General features: G+C 37.3%; 3 protein-coding genes across 4 annotated transcripts in view; all 3 read right to left on the bottom strand.

Moving 5' to 3' along the window:
* The window catches only part of LOC117792842 (glutamate receptor ionotropic, kainate 2), a 3,700-nt gene extending 574 nt beyond the window's left edge, over positions 1 to 3,126 (bottom strand). The window contains exons 1-11 of the mRNA XM_034633135.1: positions 2,932 to 3,126; positions 2,473 to 2,689; positions 2,223 to 2,413; positions 1,970 to 2,168; positions 1,753 to 1,916; positions 1,465 to 1,695; positions 1,197 to 1,400; positions 1,052 to 1,136; positions 712 to 988; positions 447 to 648; positions 157 to 382 (exon numbers count right to left, since the gene is read on the bottom strand). Of these exons, the coding sequence (XP_034489026.1) occupies positions 157 to 382; positions 447 to 648; positions 712 to 988; positions 1,052 to 1,136; positions 1,197 to 1,400; positions 1,465 to 1,695; positions 1,753 to 1,916; positions 1,970 to 2,168; positions 2,223 to 2,413; positions 2,473 to 2,689; positions 2,932 to 3,126 (2,191 nt within the window). The remainder of the gene's footprint in view (positions 1 to 156; positions 383 to 446; positions 649 to 711; positions 989 to 1,051; positions 1,137 to 1,196; positions 1,401 to 1,464; positions 1,696 to 1,752; positions 1,917 to 1,969; positions 2,169 to 2,222; positions 2,414 to 2,472; positions 2,690 to 2,931) is intronic.
* Positions 3,127 to 3,931: 805 nt separating this feature from the next.
* LOC117792853 (glutamate receptor ionotropic, kainate 2) lies at positions 3,932 to 7,610 on the bottom strand (the record flags this gene model as incomplete). The annotated part of the gene is made up of 14 exons (XM_034633152.1): positions 3,932 to 4,227; positions 4,327 to 4,476; positions 4,547 to 4,659; positions 4,719 to 4,938; positions 5,043 to 5,244; positions 5,308 to 5,584; positions 5,644 to 5,728; positions 5,794 to 5,997; positions 6,057 to 6,287; positions 6,353 to 6,516; positions 6,576 to 6,968; positions 7,027 to 7,249; positions 7,312 to 7,472; positions 7,544 to 7,610. Coding segments are annotated over 14 exons (2,661 nt in total), but the record flags the coding sequence as incomplete, so codon positions are not given.
* Positions 7,611 to 7,986: 376 nt separating this feature from the next.
* On the bottom strand, positions 7,987 to 17,202 carry LOC117790282 (neprilysin-4). Of its 2 annotated transcripts, XM_034629676.1 has the most exons (5): positions 16,896 to 17,202; positions 11,731 to 13,301; positions 9,997 to 11,005; positions 8,903 to 9,366; positions 7,987 to 8,264 (listed from the first exon to the last, which is right to left on the bottom strand). In XM_034629676.1, exons 2-4 carry the CDS (start codon positions 13,294 to 13,296, stop codon positions 9,008 to 9,010), a joined length of 2,934 nt encoding a protein of 977 aa, XP_034485567.1. In that variant the 5' UTR covers positions 13,297 to 13,301; positions 16,896 to 17,202; the 3' UTR covers positions 7,987 to 8,264; positions 8,903 to 9,007. The 2 variants fall into 2 exon arrangements, with proteins under 2 accessions (XP_034485567.1, XP_034485566.1); XM_034629675.1 differs by lacking the exon at positions 16,896 to 17,202 and having other exon boundaries at positions 8,903 to 9,333; positions 11,731 to 13,779.
* Positions 17,203 to 20,122: the final 2,920 nt, after the last annotated feature.

Genomic DNA, 20,122 nt, shown 5'->3' on the forward strand with positions numbered 1-20,122 from the left:
ATGTTCAACTATAAATAACAATAATAAATAAAATTTTTTACAAAGTTCTTTCCCAAAATTGCACATACATTTTTTAAAGAAATCTGGATTGTTTGACTTTTAACATAATTTAAGTAAAGTCATTTAATAATATTAATAATAATTAAATTCACGTACTTTTTCGCATAGCAATTCCATAAGTTTTTTCATCAAGAGCATCGCCAATTTTCATCAGATTACATTCACGCTTTGTATTATACTCAATGGAAGTGGACTCCATCAGAAAAGCATATTTGGTACTTGTCTTAACCCTTTCAACGCCCTCCTCATTTGAATCTGTCAAGTAATGCGGATTTTCAGTCATAAATTTATTCATTCTCACATAACGATCGTCGTCTGAGGTCTGAAAAGCTATAGACAGTAGAATTGAACAGTTTAAACAGTTTCCATTCATATATTGATGTTACCATAAAGAATTTTCGGGTTGATCCAGATTTTAGGGCTCCATAGGTAACGTCATCTACCCTATCGGCCAAATCATCAACGCTGTTGATCAGACTTTGTGGTTTCTCAATGGTCAAAAAGGCAGCCAAATTGGCGGTGTATGAGGAAACTACAATAAGCGTGAAGAACCACCAGAAAGTAGCTACGATTCTCGTTGATAAGGCTCTGGCGTGGGAATTATTATATGACTCCTTTGAATTAAATAATGGCAATATAAAGTGAACTCACTTGGGTCCTATTTCTGAGCCCTGTTGTAGCAACGCACCAGTTGTAAACCATATAGAATTGCCTATAGTAAATTGATTCTCCAGTTCTACAGGCTCTTCAATACAAGGATATGGATTATCCCATTCGCTGGGCGACAGACGACCAAGTATAAAGAAACTCAATGAAACACCCAGAAATGATAGACCCAGAAACCACCAGACATCCTCTGAGAACGGATCCATGAAGGTGAAAAGCCCTGGATCTCCTTTTTGCGGTTTCAAATAGAGTATTGCAATACCTGAAGATAACACGCGATATTAATAATAGTCAGAGTAATGCTAATAATTTTTTTGGTGCTTGCCTAGATTCATAAACGGTATGCTAAAGTCAACGGCCTCCTCACGTTCCGCTGTTATAGTCAAATCGGTGATAGCTAAGTCAGCGTTCTAGAAGTATTTACATAAGGGATATTATATATATTTATCGATAACTACATGTTTACTTACACCATGCCTAATCTCGTGCAGCATGCCTGTTGATTCATTAGTGGTCTTATTGAAGGTACCATAAATTTTGCCACCATTTTTAAAGATGTACTGAAAACCTAGTTTATCTGCCAGTTCCATGATTAGATCTACGCCGTATCCTTCATATTGATTATTTCCCTCAAGCTGCTTGTAACTCTCGACCAAACTGGCATACGGCTTATTCTGCAAAATAATCATATCTATAACATTGGATGGTATTATTAAATATAATATATCGTTGCTCTACCGGAACCGAAAGCAACACAATAAATGTTTTGTTGGCCAGCGAATTGTCAATGGAATCGAATTGGGAATTTGTTGGTGCTATGCGATCTTGTGTATAGTTTCGTTCTTCATCCCATGTGCCCACTTTGACAATGCCCGATGGTTGCAACCTGATGACATCCAGATGATATCCTTTCCTCACATTGCCCTCAAAATTGATGGGTCCGGTAAGCAATCTCTCCTTTAGTCTTAACTGAAATATGTCAGAAATCAATAAATCTTCCAATTCTCATGCATAACTCAAACATACCGTTCTCATGTAATTCTTGAAAGATGAACCATCGTCTCTTACACTTTCTGTGCGTTGTGAGCAATTCTGAGAAACGGGCTTAAAGGGCAGATTCTTGAGGGTTTCGGCAAACAACTGAACAGCATCGTAAGTTAGAGCCATTTCCACGGTAATGGGACAAGATCCTTTATAAGGAAAAGAATGAATGAATTGTTTTAAGTTAAAAATAATATTTTACCATTTCGATGTTCATCCTGTTCGATATTATATCCTACTTTTTGCATGAGTTCCTTGACCGCCATCTTTTCAGGTGAAAAGAGCCGTAGACTCGTTATGTTTGCCTCACTGTACTTGTACTCTTCCAGATCGAATGAATGAAAATCTAAATTGCCAATTATATAGCTATAATCCTCATTGATAATGCCAACTTGTTGAGCCTGCAGAAAGACAAATGGTTAAAGTTATTTGTTATACTATATAAGAGGACTTACTTGATTTAGAAATTCTGGCATCGTCTCTGTTGAGCCTACGACTACAATGCGATTATCTTGGGACTTGCGGACACGCCTCAGAACAGGTTTATAGTTGCCATTCAGTTCCATATCATATCGTAGAACCGTCACAATTGGACCATTTATGCCGAAGAGAGAATTGAGTTCATTTAAAATACTTAGATACTCCGCTGTGAAAATATGTTATTAAGTACAAGTGTCACAATTTTAAAGTCCACTTGAAACTGACCCGATTCATAAAGAAATATAAAACGCGACCAATCGAAAAAAGTTATTAGGCTATGAAGCGCCTTTGAGAGATCTGCCGGGTGTGGATGAAGATTAAAACCTTCAGGATATTCACTCATATAGGAGTATATATGGGGTACATCCATGGCATCGCATACGGACATCAGATGCACAGCTGTATGACGCGAGGAGGGACCAAAGACTCCCGCTATGCCCGTCTATAATGAGAAGATTATTATTTATAACAACAAAGAAATAGATGAAAAAAATTATAAAAAACTCTGGTTGTCATATTTCATTTAAAAAAGTATTCTTTGAACAAACATTTTACTGGGGTAACCTCAAAAAACTGAAGCTGATTTATAAATTACTATGGCTAATATAAAAAAGGACTCTTAATAGGTACTTTAAAAGTTAAACTCGATGTGTGTTTGTAATGTTAATAACTTGAAAATATTACCTCCAACATTCTGCACAGATTAAGATAACCGTGAAAGGCGTCGCCGTAGTTCACGTCCGATTTGAGAGAAGACAAGGATAAACCGAGCTCCTGATTGGCCACATCGATAGCATGATCAAATACAATGTTCATTTGATCTGTATTTTGATCCGTTAACAAGCCTATAAAGAGTAAATATTGCCTTAAGGTCTTCATATAATGATTTGCCGGTTTGTTGATAAACAACAACTTGAACTTATCGCACACATTTGTGGTTTATCGTCTAGACGAATGCCTCGAACAGTTGAAAACCCAAACAAACAAATACTTAAAAACATTTTTATGAGCTTTCGGCGATGATGGAACGAACAGCATGTTCTCTTTACGAGACATTAAAAATAAATCGGGCATTGAGAAAAACTTACCAATTGCTACACTGTCCGAATTCTGGATTCCATCATAGTCTCCATATTGATTTCGTTGTGCGCTAAGAATTTGTATTCTTAGGTATATTATTGAAAAGTATATAAAAATATTCAACTTTTGCATTTTATTGCATAAAATAATTCAGATTTTTTCTTTACATATATGTAGATCTAATTAATAATATAAAATGCTGTACGGATTTTGTGTTCCCTCCGCGTAGACTGAAAAGAGACAACTGTGAACGTTTCCAAAATAAGCACTTGGAGAACGTTTTTGAGTGAAAGTTTCAAAAGCTTTTGAGTTCTACAAAAGTTTATTCAAGCATTTGAGTGGACAGAAAGAGAAATAATATGCAAAAGTGTGAAGCATAATTTTAAATAATTATATCCGTTACTTAAAATATAAGAAAAAGGGTAGGAGAAGGAGTCATCTCCGCCCTATAAAGTATATATATTCTTGATCAGCATCAACAGCCACACCCGCAGTTTTCTATTAATATTATCTAGAATCTCACTTAATCGCAGCAAGTTCGGACTAGTAGAACGGCAGTAATAGCTAACAAAAGTTATTAAAAATTAAGGCAATACAAGCACCCAAAAGTATGCAGTAGTTTTTATTAGGTAGTAATTTCTATAAAGTACTTCAGTATATTTTGAAATAAGTCACGCGTATTCCATGGTCAGGATCTCGACTATAGCCTTTCAGACTTGTTTTTTAAACTTAATCGTCCTCCGGTACATTGTTTTCCGAATCTGTTTCGAGCGATTCTATGGATTGTGAAGAGTTGCGACTGTGAGAGTAAACAGACTGAGCGCTCTTCAAGGCACGTTCATTCTCCGCAAAACTTATGACAATTTTAAACTCCTCAGAAAGTGCATCACAGAAAGGAACCTGGGGAATATTCAGAACATAATTTGGAATTTTAATACTCTTTTCTCAAAATTTGAAAATAATCTTTGTATTAGAAAGAGGATATTTATCTGATCATACCTCATAGAATTTGGCTTTTCTGTAGACAAATAAGCACCAATAGGCAAAGGAAAGGATAAATGCTAAGCAGGAACCAACAACAAGAACAGCATAAATGCCACTTAAATTTTCCATGCCAAGTTCCGAATTGTCATCGTCGTCGCTTTTGCCCTATATGATATATAATCAAAAAAAAAAAAGTTAAATATATATGATTTTCAATAGCGCTCTCGTCACTTACACCACAAACACCGGCTCCTATTTCATTCCACCATTTGTTCTTTAATCTGGCCAAGACGCCTTGTTCCTGTAATTCCAATAAAGCATTGTTGAACTTATCCCGATATGGCCAATCTATAAGATTCTCATATTATAATAATATGGTTAATCAAATCTATATGAAATGTACTCACTTTTGGGCATGGCGATGCCGTAGCCTTTCTCATCGAGAGCGTCGCCAATTTTCTTTAGATTGCACTGTCTTACCGTATGATACTCAATAGATGTTGACTCCATTAAAAATGCATACTTTTCGTTAACCATCTCGACGCCCATCTGATTAGATTCTGGTAAATTTTTTGCATTTCTGGTCATATATTCATTCATCTTTATATAAATTGGTTCTTCAGAAGTCTAAAATAATTAAAATAATATAATTTCTCTTGATTTTTATAATGTTGTAACAAAAATTTGTTCACTACATCCTGACACAACCGTATTATTCTATTAGTGCTTACTAAGAAAAAGTTTCTGGTAGATCCCGATTTCTTCGCTCCATATTGTACGTCATCAACGTTATCAGCCAAATCCTTAACGCTGTCTATGGAACTCGTTGGGTTCTCGATGGTCAGAAAAGCGGCCAAGTTGGCAGTATATGAGGATACCATGATCAATGTAAAGAACCACCAAATAGCCGATATTGTCCGAGTACTTAGAGCTCTGTAAAATGGTATATTATTAATTAAAGTTTTATTATTTTGATTTGAGAAGATATTTTATTACTTGGGCGCAATTTCGGAGCCTTGTTGGAGTAACGCCCCAGTAGCAAACCATAGAGAATTATTTATGGTGAATTGATTCTCTAACTCTTCCGGTTCTTCAATACAGGGGTAGGGATTATCCCATTCGGCAGGTGAAAGACGACCCAGCACAAAGAGACAGAGGGAGACACCCAGATATGCAATACCCAGATAAGCCCACACTTCTGGCGAAAAGGGGTCCATAAAGGAGAAGATCTTTGGCTCTGCCTTTTTAGGCGTTATATAGAGAATGGCAATACCTATATAGAAGACATTGAATTGTTATCAAAAAGGCAGAAATATCAAGAAAAGTCTTTACCTAAATTCATAAATGGTATAGAAAAGTCTATGACTTCCTCTCGCTCCGATGTGATAGTTAAGTCCGATATTGCCAAGTCTGCCCGCTTTAAAAAAGGATGATTTTGGATTCTTAAAATGAAATGGTCAGTTAAATAGAGTTTCAACTTACACCTTCAACAATTTCCTTTAAATAGCCAGTTGTTAAATTCGTGGTCTTGTTGAAAGAACCATAATCATTGCCACCATTGCGAAAGATATAGTCAAAGCCAAGTTTTTCAGCAAGCTCCTTAATCAGATCTACGCCATAGCCCTCAAATTGATTATTGCCAACTAAAGTGTTAATGCTTTCCACCAAGCTAGCATAGGGTTTATTCTAAGTTTAGATAATGAACGTTAGTTTGAAGATCAAAATTGTTCCGAGATTCAACTCACTGGCACAGAGATTAACACCTTGAAGGTTTTATTAACTAATGAGTTTTCTTCACTGTCAATTATTTGAGTTATTTGTGGTGGTCGTTGAAATTCAAACTTTTTGCCCTCCTCCCAAGTTCCCACCTTGACTAGGCCTTTAGGTTGTAGCTCAATCACATCGAAGCTAAATCCTTTGCGCACATTGCCCTGAAAATAAATGCGGCCTGTTATGGTTTTCTCCACGATTTCCATCTGAAATTGAATAAAATGTGAGTTATTTCAAAAGAGTTAATATAGTTAAAGAAAAATATGCTCACCGTTCGCATATAATTCCGGAAAGTGGATCCATCTCGTTGCACATTGTCGTGACGTTCGGAGCAGTTTAATTGCTGTGGTTGATATGGCAAATTGTTGGTGGTTTCGGCAATAACACGCACCGCATCGTAAGTGAGAGCCATTTGCAAAGTAATTGGTGAGGAACCTAGAGAAAATAGACGAATCCTTAGATTAAATGTTACACACTCCATAGAGTATACTTACCAAAATCTAAAGTTTCAATTTCACCCAATTCATGATTAAGAGTGTCAATTAAATCGCGCACTTCCTTTTTATCTGGATCGAACATGCGTATTCCAGTTATGTTAACCTCGCTATATTTGTACTCCTCTAACTCATAGGTATGTAGATCCAAGTTTCCTACCAGATATGTGTAATCCTCATTCATAATCCCCACTTGTTGGGCCTGACGCAGAAGTTCGGCGACACCTTCTGTGGATCCCACAACCACAATGCGACTGTCCTCCGATTTGCGAATGCGTCGAAGAACTGACTTATAGTTGCCATTGAGATTAAGATCATAACGCATGACCTTGATGACGGGACTTTTGGTGCCATATAGTGTCACCAGATGGTCTAATATAGTCAGGTATTCAGCTGCAAGAGGAGAGTCATGAGATAGCTAAATAAAATTGTATACTCTCAGTCAACTTACAGGATTCATAACAGAAAATAAAACGTGACCATTCAAAGTTGTTGATGATATCGTAGAGAGCATGGGAAATATCCTCTGGATGCGGATGCAAGTTGAAGCCATCCGTCTGGGGACTCCATGAGAGATGAGGATAGATAAAGGGTATATCCTTGCCATCGCAAGCATTGAGCAAATGAGCCGCAGTATGTCTGGCAGCGGGTCCAAAAACAGCTCCCACACCATTCTGTAAGAAAGTTTTTATTTATTTTTAAACTAATAATTTTAAAAATTCACATATTTTCCGACCTGCATGAGGCTGCACAGCTGGGAAAAAGCCTGCACAGAATTTCCATAAGCCACTTTCTCCGTTTCACCCACCAGAGGAATACTAAGATCACTATTGACCACGGATATGGCATGTTCAAATGTCTGCTGTACTCTGTCCGTGGGATCATCTGTGATAAGACCTGTGCCGGATTTTTTGAGTCAAAGAGTAATGAGTGAAATGAGACAATGAGTGAGTTATAGCTGGCCTTACCAATGCGTATGCTTTGCTCTCCATAGGAATCAGCTCCATAACCACGGACCTCATTGGACCACAGCAAAAAAATGCAAATTAACCAGAAATGCATTTCAATTATTTTCAAAAATTGTTATATTTTTATATTTCTCTTGTTTGGTTTGTAAATTACATTTCACTTAGTCGGTTTGGTACATTTCATGTCTATTTTTGATTGAATATTTCAACTGATTGTCTATATATATTTTTGGATTTCTCCCACACAGAGAAGCGAACCGTCCGAAGTTCCGTTCCCGCTGAGCATACGGCTCCGACTGAAGGGGGACTCTGCTCAGAGTCTTATTTGTTTCGGTAAATGTACTCAAAAAAGTTTTCCAAAACATATTTGTTTTGGGCTTGAAAAAGCTTTAAAATGCCAGAAGTGTTGAAAAACCCCAGAAAAATTAAAGATGATATATTAATTCGTTTGTAAATGTTTTGAAATTTGTTGTTTTGATTTAATTAAAATTATCACAAAACATAGCTAGTTTCAACTAAATTAATACAAGTTCAAAATATAAATAGTTAATTATGCTATGAAATATATAAAATTAGAAAGTATACAAATTATTTTTGGCACAGTTTTTTACATCGCAATAAATGTATATATATTTGTATTTGTCTTTGAGTATATCCTGTATTGCAAGTGGCAAGTATACTTTGAAGCTGCTGGTTAAAGTTCCGAAATTAACTAAGTAAACTGAAAAAGAAAATAAGATAAATATTGTTAGTAAATAAATGACATATAAAAAAACAAATTAAAATCTATTAAAGATGTTATTTTTAATCTTGTTATAAGAGAAACCTTTGTCATAATGGCACAAATTTTTATGATTCATGATATGATAAATCTGGGAAGTTAATTTTTTCTCAAGTATATTGAAAAAGGAAATCAGGGTAATGTTCATAATTAATTAATGAAATTTAAATTATTTTTAACTTTTTAAAGAGATATATTTTAATTCTTATATTTCAATTAATAGAGTCAAATTCAGAAAAATATTCATAGCTCTTCTGAAATGCTAAAATTCTTTAAGGCAAAAGGCGAGTAACAATTGGGATTCAATTGCAAAGACAATTGAAAGAAGTCGACGACAATAACAACAATTTGTGAAAGACAAACCAACTGATGAGCATAAATCTCCATTAATTAAGAAAATGTGAATATGAATGGGAATGGGTCCAAGTGAAGTGTGGTATTGTTATTGTTGTTGTTGGCACAACAATCCATGCAAGAAGAAAGCTGAGAACTCCAAGCAAAATGTTGCTATTTTAAATCAATGAATTGAAATGAAATTGAAAATGTGAATAAAAATGTGGAACAATTCGAATACTCACAGTTAGTGTTAGTCTTTAACTTGTGTATAAACTGGTATTTAGGAATGCATCGTTTGTAATACTCTTAGGCTATATATTTAGGTAATCCATGCCGTGTAGTTCTTTCTACCAGACACTGCATTTCTTCTGAGGATTCATAGGCGTGCCAACTGCACATTTGAATTCGCGGGCAAAGTCAAATGAGTTGGAGAGCGTTCCAATAACCCGATAACGACCCGGACTATGTATGGCCGTATTGAGCTTATTCCGCACCGCTTCCGGTCGCATTGCACCGCACCAGACCTGTCCAAAATTCAAGAAGAACAACTGTGGTCCGGTCATATTCATTCCCGGCAGTATGTCCTCCTTGGCCTCTTGCGGATTCGCGTTCGCCCAGCGCATGTAGGCGTGGAATGCCTGTCGCAGGCCGCCATTGTCTGCAATGTTTTCACCTAAATAGGGGGCGGGAGAAAGTGGGAGGGGGGCTGAGAGGGGGAGATAATAATATGAGTTACAGTAGAGGCTCACAAATTGGAACTCTTACAAATTCAAATTGTTCAGACATAAGAAACATTACATTTAGAGATTATTAGAGTTTTAATTTAATCTAGTTTCCATCTAGTTTAAATTTTAATAAAATTTCAGATTTTTAAATTTACACATTTTCCCTTATTTTAAAAAGGATGGTTTATTTTAAAGAATTTTTTCTGGATTTTACTTTTAAATATAAATGAAAATTGCATTAATATATTGAATTTCTATATTAATTAAAATAAATTGAAAAATGTATGCTTTTCGCTACAATTACATCCAAAAAAAGTATATCTGTTATTTTCTGATTCATCCAATTCAATTTTTTGTTGGCTTGATTTTTATGGAATTAAAATTTGTTATGCTTCAAAGTTCTGAACGAAATGGGAAAGTTTGTTAATATAACATTTTATTTAAATCCGTTCTTGTGTGATTTAAAAACACTTTTTATAGGATTTAAATTATTTCGAAATTTCATTAGTTTTTTTTTTTTTTTGTAAATTCGAACTATCCGAAGAGTTATGCGGTTCTAATTTATGAGAGTCTACTGTTTATGGTTAATGGGCATTTGACAGGTGGTTTACCTTGCGTGCTTTCACCGTTAAGGGATATGCCCACCTCCTCGACCGTGTAATTGCCATATTGTGAAATGATGCAGCGAGCGCGTTCATCAAAGCCATGAATGGAGGCGTCCGTCCACCATTTGTGTATGTTGCCGTTGCTGTCAAAGAGGCGTCCTTTGTCGTCAAAGCCGTGGGTCAGCTCGTGGCCAATGACCACACCAATGCCGCCAAAGTTCAATGACTTGGGAAAGTGTCGATGATAGAATGGTGGCTGAAGGATACCCGCGGGGAACATGATCTGGTTCTTATTGCGACTGTAATAGGCATTCACAATGGCAGGTGCCGTTTGCCAGTTGGTTTTGTTCACACGCTCATGCAATTTGGCCTGCTCCATTTTAGCCGTGTGGAGGAGCACATTTAACGTATTCTCAAAGTACTTATCCGGATGGATATCAATGCCAGCGTACTTTTCATTCAATTCCTCTGCGTTGAGTATAAAATCTGGATAGCCAATTTTCAGTGACATGGCATTAACTTTCTCCTCAGCCAGCTGTTTGGTACTCTGATCCAACCAATCTGTTTTCTTGAGTATTTCCCGGAATGCCTGCTGCAATTCATGGGTCATCCTCAGTGTATCCCGCTTGCTGTTGTCATCGAAATAGCGACTCACAAACATGGAACCCACTGCCATACCCATATTCGTATTCACCTGGGCTATGCACACCTTCCAGCGCTGTGGACTCTCTTCCCTTCCGAACAGGGAGTGATAGAAACTCTGTTTGATGTCATCAAAGCGATCATCCAAATTGTTAATGCGATGCCTCACAAATCGCCACATCATGTAGTTGGCCACAGTGCGGGGTTCTGTAACGGCGAGTAGAGCCACCAGTTGCTTCATATAATCCACTGCATAGATCACCACCTGCTCCGTATCATTCACATTGCGTCCTTGCAACGTGCTCAGATACGTTGTCCAACCAATCTGCGGCACTGTCGCCTTCAGCTGCTGTAGCGTCATTCTCTTATAGAGCTGAAAAGTCAATTAAAGATATAGTAAGTTAATCTGCGGAACAAGTGAGAAGTTATATTAAAGTCGAGAGTGCTCGACCTTGAGATACATAGAGAACAAGAATATTCATACACTTTTAAATACCATATGTTGGTATGTAGTATATCGAACGATATAAATTCTAACAAATCTGAATAATCAAAATCACGAAATAATCATAAAATGTATTCAAACTTTAATCAAAATAATAAATATTCTAAAATAATGATTAAACCTTAATTTTTATTTAAAAAATCCCAAGAATACATTTAATTATGAAAAGAAATTAAGTTTTTATCGAAAAACAAAAATGCTTTTTACTAAAAATTTCAAGAAATATTGAAAATATCATTTTAATTTATCATATAATTTGTTATTTGTTTCATAATATTTTTATTCATATCAAATTTTTTATTTTATTTGTTTTTGCTAAAAATCAAGAAACAATTTAAAACAAAACAGGAATTCAAAATAATTTTTATTAAAAATCATCAATTAATTTGTACTTTATTATTTTTATCAAAACTACATATCAAGCTTTTATACATAAATAACAGAATTTGTTAGATTTAACTTTTATAATCCTGAGATCTAAGTGTTGAAACGGAAAGACAAAAATGACCAAGGAATATGGAAATATATGAGATCAGAGATCATACATAACCAGGCAGTTATATTGTTCTTTCACGTGGAATACGATAACTCACCTTGGTGACATTGAGTCTTTGTTCCGCTGGAGCCGTGATCGCCGCCAGTCGCGTCTCGAAGGCAATCAGCTCGGAGGCGGTTCGCAATGCATCCGCTTTGCTGGCGCCCAGCTTGTGCATCACCTCGGACATGTAGCGCTGATAGGCGTGAAGATACTTGGCATTGTTCTGTTGCAGGAAATACTCCCGAGTGGGCAGACCGAGTCCCGTTTGATCAAACTGTATGATGTTCTCCTCCGAGTTCTTTATGTCCGCACCCACCCACTGAACGATGAGTATATCGTTGTTGTAGCGACGCAATGTGGCCGCCAGTTGTTGCCAGTTGAAGTGAGTGCTTCGCCAGTCTGGGTCAAGTACAGGCCAACCTCCCAGTTGACGGATAAGCGTCTGCAGCGGCTCGAGACCGCGTCGTGCCAGGAGCTCACTGTTCACGCAGGATTTGTAGAGATTCTTGGCCTTCAACTGAGCATCGTGCTTGGGTTTTAGGAACTCACTCGTGGTGACCTGCAGCTGCTCCTTATCCTTAATCTTGTCGTTCTGCTTTTCATTGATGTTGGTGGCAATTACAGCTGCCTCCTCCTCCTGGGATTTCTCATGTGCCGACTCGATGAGTCGCTTCCTCTTGGTGCCGTTGGAGAAGCGCTTATAGCGAACGAGAACGCGATTCAGCAGATGCCTTCGACGCACAATATGTCGACGCAGTTGCTCAGCTTTCAGTTCAGCTGCCTGATCCGGCTCCGGCTGCTGTTCGTTCAGATTGAAGAGTGTGTTGTGGACACGCGTCTCGGCACTGGGCAACTGCATGTTCTTCTCGAGAAGATTGCGCAGCACTAGATCCAGACTCTCGCGCAGCATTTCAAAGGTATCGAAGCCAGCCTTGTCCTTGGGTATGGGATGCAGTTTCTCCCAGTTGCCGCAGGCGTACTTATAGAAATCCACACACGGATCCATTTGGGTGTTCATATAACGTTGCATGGTCTTGGCCTGAGCCAGACGAATGTCATCCCGTGTGCCCTGCTCGTTCCAGAAGGAGGGCAGTGCGGCCTCGACCAATGGAGATTCTGGTGCTGCCAAATCCGCCTCTCTTCGCTCTCGCACGGACCAATATTGTAGGGTATCCGGATATCGCTTGGGTATTTGTGCCTTCTTCTGACTGAAGTCGAATTCTTGGCCAACATCATCTTGGACATTGAAATCATTATCGAAGCACTCGCGTGGCATGGACACCACTCCGTTGCCATGTGGCAGGAATGAGGTGCGTGCATCCTTCATCAATATGCTGCGCTCCTCCAGATCCAAAGTCTCGCCATTGCCATAGCGATAGGGTAGACACCTTCTGGCCCTCGACTCGATGTGGGGCAGGAACTCGTCGGTGATGAGCTCATTGTAGTTGTCACTCTCCGGCAGCAGTGACTCGTAATCATTCATAAACTCCGTGATGGATGCAGCTGCCGATTGTTGTTGCAGATGTTGTTGATTCCGCACACGTTGCTCGTTGAGCTGCAGAGCTTGCAACATTCCATCCAGCCGCAGCAGCAGCAGCAGCAGCAATGTCAATGGCAGCATCACCACTGGAAGCAGCAACATTAATTTACAGCATGTTATACCGGGACACCACTGTAATCGTCCCGTTTGTTCATTAACCCCCAATCCCAATGTAACGCGTCGTTGGGGGTTGTTTGGGGGCGGGGTGGCGGCATGCACCTGCGGCAACGGCAGCGCTAGTTTCAACGGACTGTGGCGACTCATAACACCGTTATGAATGTGAATATGAATATGAATATGAATATAAAGACGAATAGTTCCAAATATGGCCTTTATTCTCTTTTTATACTTTAATTAAACGCAATTTTAGCACGACGCAATTGCGAAACATTGAATTGCCGAGAGAATCAAGAGAGAAGAATCGCGACAAGTGAGAACCGAGAACGGAGAACTGAGAACTAACAGCCGAGTGGCAATTTAGACGAGATCGTGCTGGCGCATCAGTCGATCGCGCAATGCCTACTGAAAGTGCCAAGCTCCAGAGCTGTGACCACTGACCACTTGCCACTGATCACTTGCCACTGATCACTGATCACTGCACCCGCTGTCCCAGCTGGACGGGACACAATCACAATCACAATCACAATCACGGCGCACGACAAACAATTGAATGAAGACGTCGACTCGGCGCTACAATAAAAAACCTCAAAGGCAGCACAGATGGAGGCACAGATGGAAATATAAATAGATAGTGCTAAAGAGGTGAAGAGAACTGGAAAAGCGACTCGTGAGGTTCTATGATTGTGATCTTTGTTTACCCTGCAGTCGGTTTGCTATTTAGTTTGCCAAGCAGTGCGTGAACCTAAGCAAACATTAACGAGTTTATCATTCGATAACCCCATGACATTCTGTAAGTACTTGAACCTCTCTCTACCTGCAGTTGACCTCTTAACCTCATTTATAGGCTCACAAAGCAGCAACTTCCGCTTGCATTAATGCGCGCTAATCAACAGTCTCCCTCATGTTAATAACAGTGCGAGGGTGGTTTAAAAAGTCATAAGAAAAATTGTTTTTAAAGAAATTTCAATTTTGTTGCATCAACAGAATGTTGGTTAAGTTTTATGGAGTACGGTCACACTATTTAGGTTTGGAAAATTTTATAGTAAACTGTTAGCGTAAGCGACTAATGTAAAATTAAAAAAAAAAAACAATCTTGGATTAAAATTCAGAGAAACCAAATATTATACAGAAAATTTAACACATTAACTATAAATTTCAAATAAAAAATTAAATTCAACAAATCTGTGATTTTATTATAAAAATTCTGTTCAATTTCCTAATTCTAATATCCATAAGTCCAAATTTGTAAGTTTTGTGTTCCTGGTTTTTTTTTCGGCAATTTTGGTATTCTTAGATTATTTTGTCAAAGTCAATCTTGTATAAACTCAAAACCCACAATACTCCCCAGTCTGAGACCTCGATAATTATTAATTACTTTCAAATATAAAAAATGCTTTTTAAAAAAGATTAGATCAATGACTTATCAGCCCACCCTCGTACATACATACAAACAAATATACAGATCAAGAGCAGATCCAAACAACAAACATATCGTGCTGAAATTAGTGTCATTATCACTGGCACACAGTACACAGCACAGTGGCACCTCCGCCTTTGACCTCCGCCCCCGTGGGTTCAGCTACGAATTGAGTCTAAATTCAATCAATTTAATTTAATTTCACAAAACAATTGCACAGACTGGACAGACAGAACAAAGGCATTGCAAAAGCAGGTTAACTTTAGTGCTTATGTCTATGGCTTGGGGCATATTAACATTCATTGATTCAAAATTCAGTTCTTTACAGTCATCTGTTATGGTAATTCGTGTAACTAGTTTTTAGAACCCACTTTAGGCGGTTCAGTTTGGTATTACAATCACGTCTGCCACATTTGTTTAGTGCAAACAAGTACATTTTTTATTTATTGACATGTTTTTTACAAATGGTAATCTTTTTCATAAGAAAGGAGACAGAGTTAGTATAATTAAGAATATAAGAATTAATAGTTGTAATAGCCGTCTATTTTTCCCATACTTTAAAAAATTTCAAAATTTCATAACTGTCAAATCTTAACCGATTTCTCTGGTCTTTTATTTGATTCTGCTTCAAAATTGGATAATTCAATTTTATTTTTTCCATTTTTTCAGAATTTTTTCCTACAAAGCTATGCTCTCTTTCAAAAGTCACAGTTATTACTTTTTCTATTGAAAATTAAGTTTGAAAAATATTTTATGTATTTAGATGAAATGTGTGAAATTTCCATCTAGATATTGATTATACATTATTACGTTCAAGAGCAAGTTTAGCTGTTAAAAATTGCGTATACGTAATTTTTGACACTCTTACGAAAATGTCAAATGCACATATTTACCGCGAATCTACATAATCACACATACACACTTATACACAACTAGTAAAGTGAATTAAAGGTACTTGAAGGCGAAAGTTTCTAGTAAATTGGCTCTCGACATCGTTACAAGCGGCGTGGCATTAGAAGTTGAGGCTAGTATTACAAGATTATGCGGATAATTGCTGGCATGCGATGCCATCTAATATGACGCCACGCACCTTATACTATACACATCGTTTTCATCCCCGTCTTTCCCCTGGCATCGTATACGGAACAAGCTGTGGGCATTTATCGTTTGGGGTCGCGACTTTTGTCCACTTCTCATTCTCGGCCGTGCTTGAATTTCAGATTCATGAACAGTAAACACGCAAATCAATGTGTGTGTGTGTGTGTGTGTGTTGGTGCTGCATCTGTGGTTGTATTCACTTTGAATTGCCATTGCCTGGTATGCTAATTTTAGCCTTAAACCTTTTAATTAGCGACTCTGACCGAGATTTGAGAACATGTCAATTTATCAGCAGATACAAACACACATATACACCTTGTGTGTGTGTGTTGAATGCAATTGTTGTTACTTCTGTCAGAATTGCAGCCTCCGTTTTAAGTGTTTTATAATTGTCAGCATGATGGTTTTGTCTATATTCTATTTCACTTGATCTGAGTTCAAGAGCACTGTGTACTCAAATTCACTCGTTATTTATACTTGGAAGCACTCACAGATGTCAAATCAGTTAGCACAGAGGTAAATGAACCAATAATGAATCAATGAGTGTGTATAAAATAAGTTAATAAACCAAAAAATGCTGTGAATGAATGGCTGGTTGTAAAAGAGCCCTTGAATCACCTACAGGTTTATCACTTATTATAATTAGTAGCTGTATTATCAGCAGTAAATTAATATCGTTGACAGACCAATGTAGATGAAGAGCCTTGTCAGAATTAAGACTAATTAGTTATATTTGTAATATTGAAGCTAATGCCTTTTAGCATGTGATTTTTAAATTGCAAAGCATATTTTTTTGAGTTGAATAATGTTTTACAGTTCTTGAAGTATTAAAAATCAATCTTTCAGCCTAATAGTAAAGAAAGCAAAATATAATTTTAATTTTTAGATTTAAAAACGTAAACCGGCGACGCGTTCATAACTAGTTTTGACATTGTATTGGAAAACTGGTCGAGAGCTTTTTCATTTGATTAGTTGCAGGTTGAATTCGTGGGAACCGTCCGAGTTATTTGAATTTCAATTAAAATTCTATTGAAAAAACACTTACATACAAACGTTGTGCACTTCACGAAATTCGCAGTTCACTACAATTTTCGCCCTTTTGGTGGATTTCCAGCTGTATGTTTTGTGAAGCACTTGTGCCTTCGAGTGCCGCTGGCGTTTTGAAACTGATTTGAGAATTGAGCTTTGGAAATTGATTTTGTGCTGTTGCTGCTGTTCTGGTTCTGCTTCTGCTGCATCTGCCTGTTATCACCTTGGAAGTGACGTTGCGATTGTTTTGGGGACTTGACAACGTCTGTGGATGACTGTGAAATGTTGTTAACTGTTTAGGCCGGATAATGGTAATGCCACTGTTAATGGCCCCCAGCACTTTGTCGTCAATAATTTTAATTGTCGCGATAGAACCGCTAATTGATATGGGAATAGCAGCGACGCAACTGCTTTGAGCCTACACTCAGAGTGAAAATCGGATGGGAAATCAGCTGTGAGCATATCAACAGAGTTTCTTAACTGTAATCAGTTGACTTAATAGGCAAAGCTGTGCAGTTTCAAGGTGCTTTCCAATTGATTGTGAGAGTGCTTTTAGTACAAATTCCCATTTCCATTTGCAAAGATAATTGCGTTAATCGCTTTAAAACTAAAGTGTTCAGGTTAAATAGCACTGGCTTAAGGAAGGATTTATATGATTAAGCTTCTGCTCGGAGCCATTTTTATTGTACATTTTCAATGATACTTGCTGCTTTTATTAAGAAATGTCAATGATATTAGTCTCATGAGTAAAAGAATGATTAAGCTTATGCCAAAAGCTTAAATGTATAACTCAATAAAAATTAAATAATAATAATATTTTAAGCATTCAAATAAAGCTAGATCTTATAATAACACACTGGCAACACTTATCACAACTAAATAAAACAATAAAAAATTTTAATAGAAAAATATTAAATATTTATATTACTTACTTATATTAATTTTAAATCACTAATCACAACTTAATAAAACAATGAATAATTTTAATAGTAAACATGTCTATTGCTTGCTTGTATTTATTTTTTACCTAAATGTTATTTATTTGTGACTAAAATAAAAAACGTCATGTCTTTAAATCGTTGATCTTTTATCAATCGACTTCTTCCGGATTTGTACTTTAGGACAAATAAATAAATAGATTATTATCATAATAATAAATATTTTATATTAGCTGACTAATTAAATTTACCTATTTATTAAAAACATTTTGCGTTGCGTTTTTTATCTATTGTCATTAGATTTTTGTGTAGCACCTCTTTTAATTTATGCACTTAATTACATTCAGAATTGAGAAAAATAAATCACATGAGCCGACAAATTGAATGTGCGTGCAAATAAAAATGAATTGACAGTTGATTAGCAATAATTATCGCAAAATAGCATAAAGTGTCCATTAATCAATGGAATTGGCGTTGTCTACGCTTATGTTCAGTAATTATTCATTGATTTACCTGAATGTACTCATATTGTACAATCTCGTACATGTTCTGCTCGTGCTTATTTGTTGTCATACTCTGACAAGAACATTTCAATCTGCGTGGAGTGGACCACACCTGAATTGCTGCTACCACTTCGATTTCATGTGCTCAAATTGATATTTATTATTATATATATATATATATTTTTTTATTTCATTCAATACATTATTGTTAACACCTACGGGCTATTTGTCGTGTCTTGACCCCAACTCTGCCCCCTGCCTTTTGCATGCCATTATTTGTTATTACAATCATTTGTTTGCTTATTATTGTTCAAGCTTTTTATATTAGCTAATTAAATTATTTAACACCTGACTGTTTGTCTACGTGCAGTTATGTAATGCTATGTTTATTCTATGTTCTTATTGCAATTAAATAATGGCAAGAGGAAATGCTTCATAAATAAATATTCATGGGCATAAACAAGTAATGCAACTAATTTAAATGTTAAACTATTTCGAATTCTATTTTAAATTGGGTAATGTATATAAATTTCAGCATTAAAAGCTGGCAGACACTCTACACTTAATTACGTCCATTCAATTCATTTGCCAAAATTCCATTTCGAACATTTCACTAATGCACTCACGAGTCCATTCACAATTGTCGCCTCGTTTATTTCGAGCTAATTATTGTAAAAGCCAACCGACAGCACTGACAGTGGAAAACATTTTGAATTGTCTGCAGCAGAAAAATGTAATCGATAGCCAGAGAAATAATCCTCGATTCGAGTGCACTCGACTGCTGTCACAAACTGTACCCCGAAAGTGCAATTTGCTGGAGCTAGAGAAACGAGATTTGCTCCGAAAAAATTGGGAATTGTAGAGCGGCATTTTAATACCCCAAAATTTGTGTCCATAAATTTTGTGCTATCGATCATTGTCAAATGGCGAGATAATTTGCAATAAATCTGTGCGGCATTAGAATCAGTTGTAGGTGGTAGGGCGGGGCAGGCCGACGCGGCGTATGCGCAATATGCGCCACTATCGATGGAAACTGCAGCAAAGCGAGCAGCACACAACATAAATTAGGATAATTACAATTGCACCCACAAGTGCCATTCGAGTAGTTGTGGTTGTTGCTATTTGCCCGGGGGCCAGCAAGAATTTTGATTGCATAAACACCAGCAACAACAACAACAACAACGACAACAACCACTCGGCGTGGCCCAATAACATTTGCCGCGAAAACTTTATGGCAAGCGAGTGGAAATGGAAATCCATTTGCCCGCCGCATACGAAAATTAGCTTTAAAAAAAATCTATACAAACCATGGCAATTACAATAACACTAGCAACGATCAAATCAAGCTATGAGCCAAGAGGGTGCAAAGTGTTGGCAATCCAAAATTAGGAGCAAACCAAATTTGGCCGCGAATATTTGGCAACTCTTTTGCATACCCGGTATTGGATTAGGCTCCACTGTCTCCTTCTTTTTCTGGTTTCATGTTCAACTAAATTACCTGCCCAAGCGCGGATTTTGTTTGTTTGGCAACTCATCGGCTGGTGGTGCAGGCGGTGCCGCTCCTGCCCGCTGCAGCAACAAGACCAACAGCCGAACAAGCCACAACAAAATCAATTAAAACAATTCGCTGAAGCAAAGTTCCAACAGCATCGCAACTACAACTACAACTGCAACTGTCGGCCAACTGCCAACTGTCGGCTCATTCATCCGTGACTTTGCACTTTTTTGAGCCCGCATTTGTTGACCACCCGCCCGCATCAGTTGACCAGCTTTGGCTCCAACTAAAGTTGCGCATGCGCAAA

Source organism: Drosophila innubila (genome assembly GCF_004354385.1).
Source record: "Drosophila innubila isolate TH190305 chromosome 3R unlocalized genomic scaffold, UK_Dinn_1.0 2_E_3R, whole genome shotgun sequence".
Classification (NCBI taxonomy): Eukaryota; Metazoa; Arthropoda; class Insecta; order Diptera; family Drosophilidae; genus Drosophila; species Drosophila innubila.

What these genes read in the sequence shown, in the direction of transcription:
- LOC117790282 (XM_034629675.1), bottom strand. Translation starts at nt 13,479, where the DNA reads ATGAGTCGCCACAGTCCGTTGAAACTAGCGCTGCCGTTGCCGCAGGTG. An exon ending in AAAGACTCAATGTCACCAAG is followed by an intron (nt 11,006 to 11,730) that starts GTGAGTTATCGT and finishes TTGACTTTTCAG; the next exon opens with CTCTATAAGAGAATGACGCT. An exon ending in TAACGGTGAAAGCACGCAAG is followed by an intron (nt 9,334 to 9,996) that starts GTAAACCACCTG and finishes CCCCCTATTTAG; the next exon opens with GTGAAAACATTGCAGACAAT.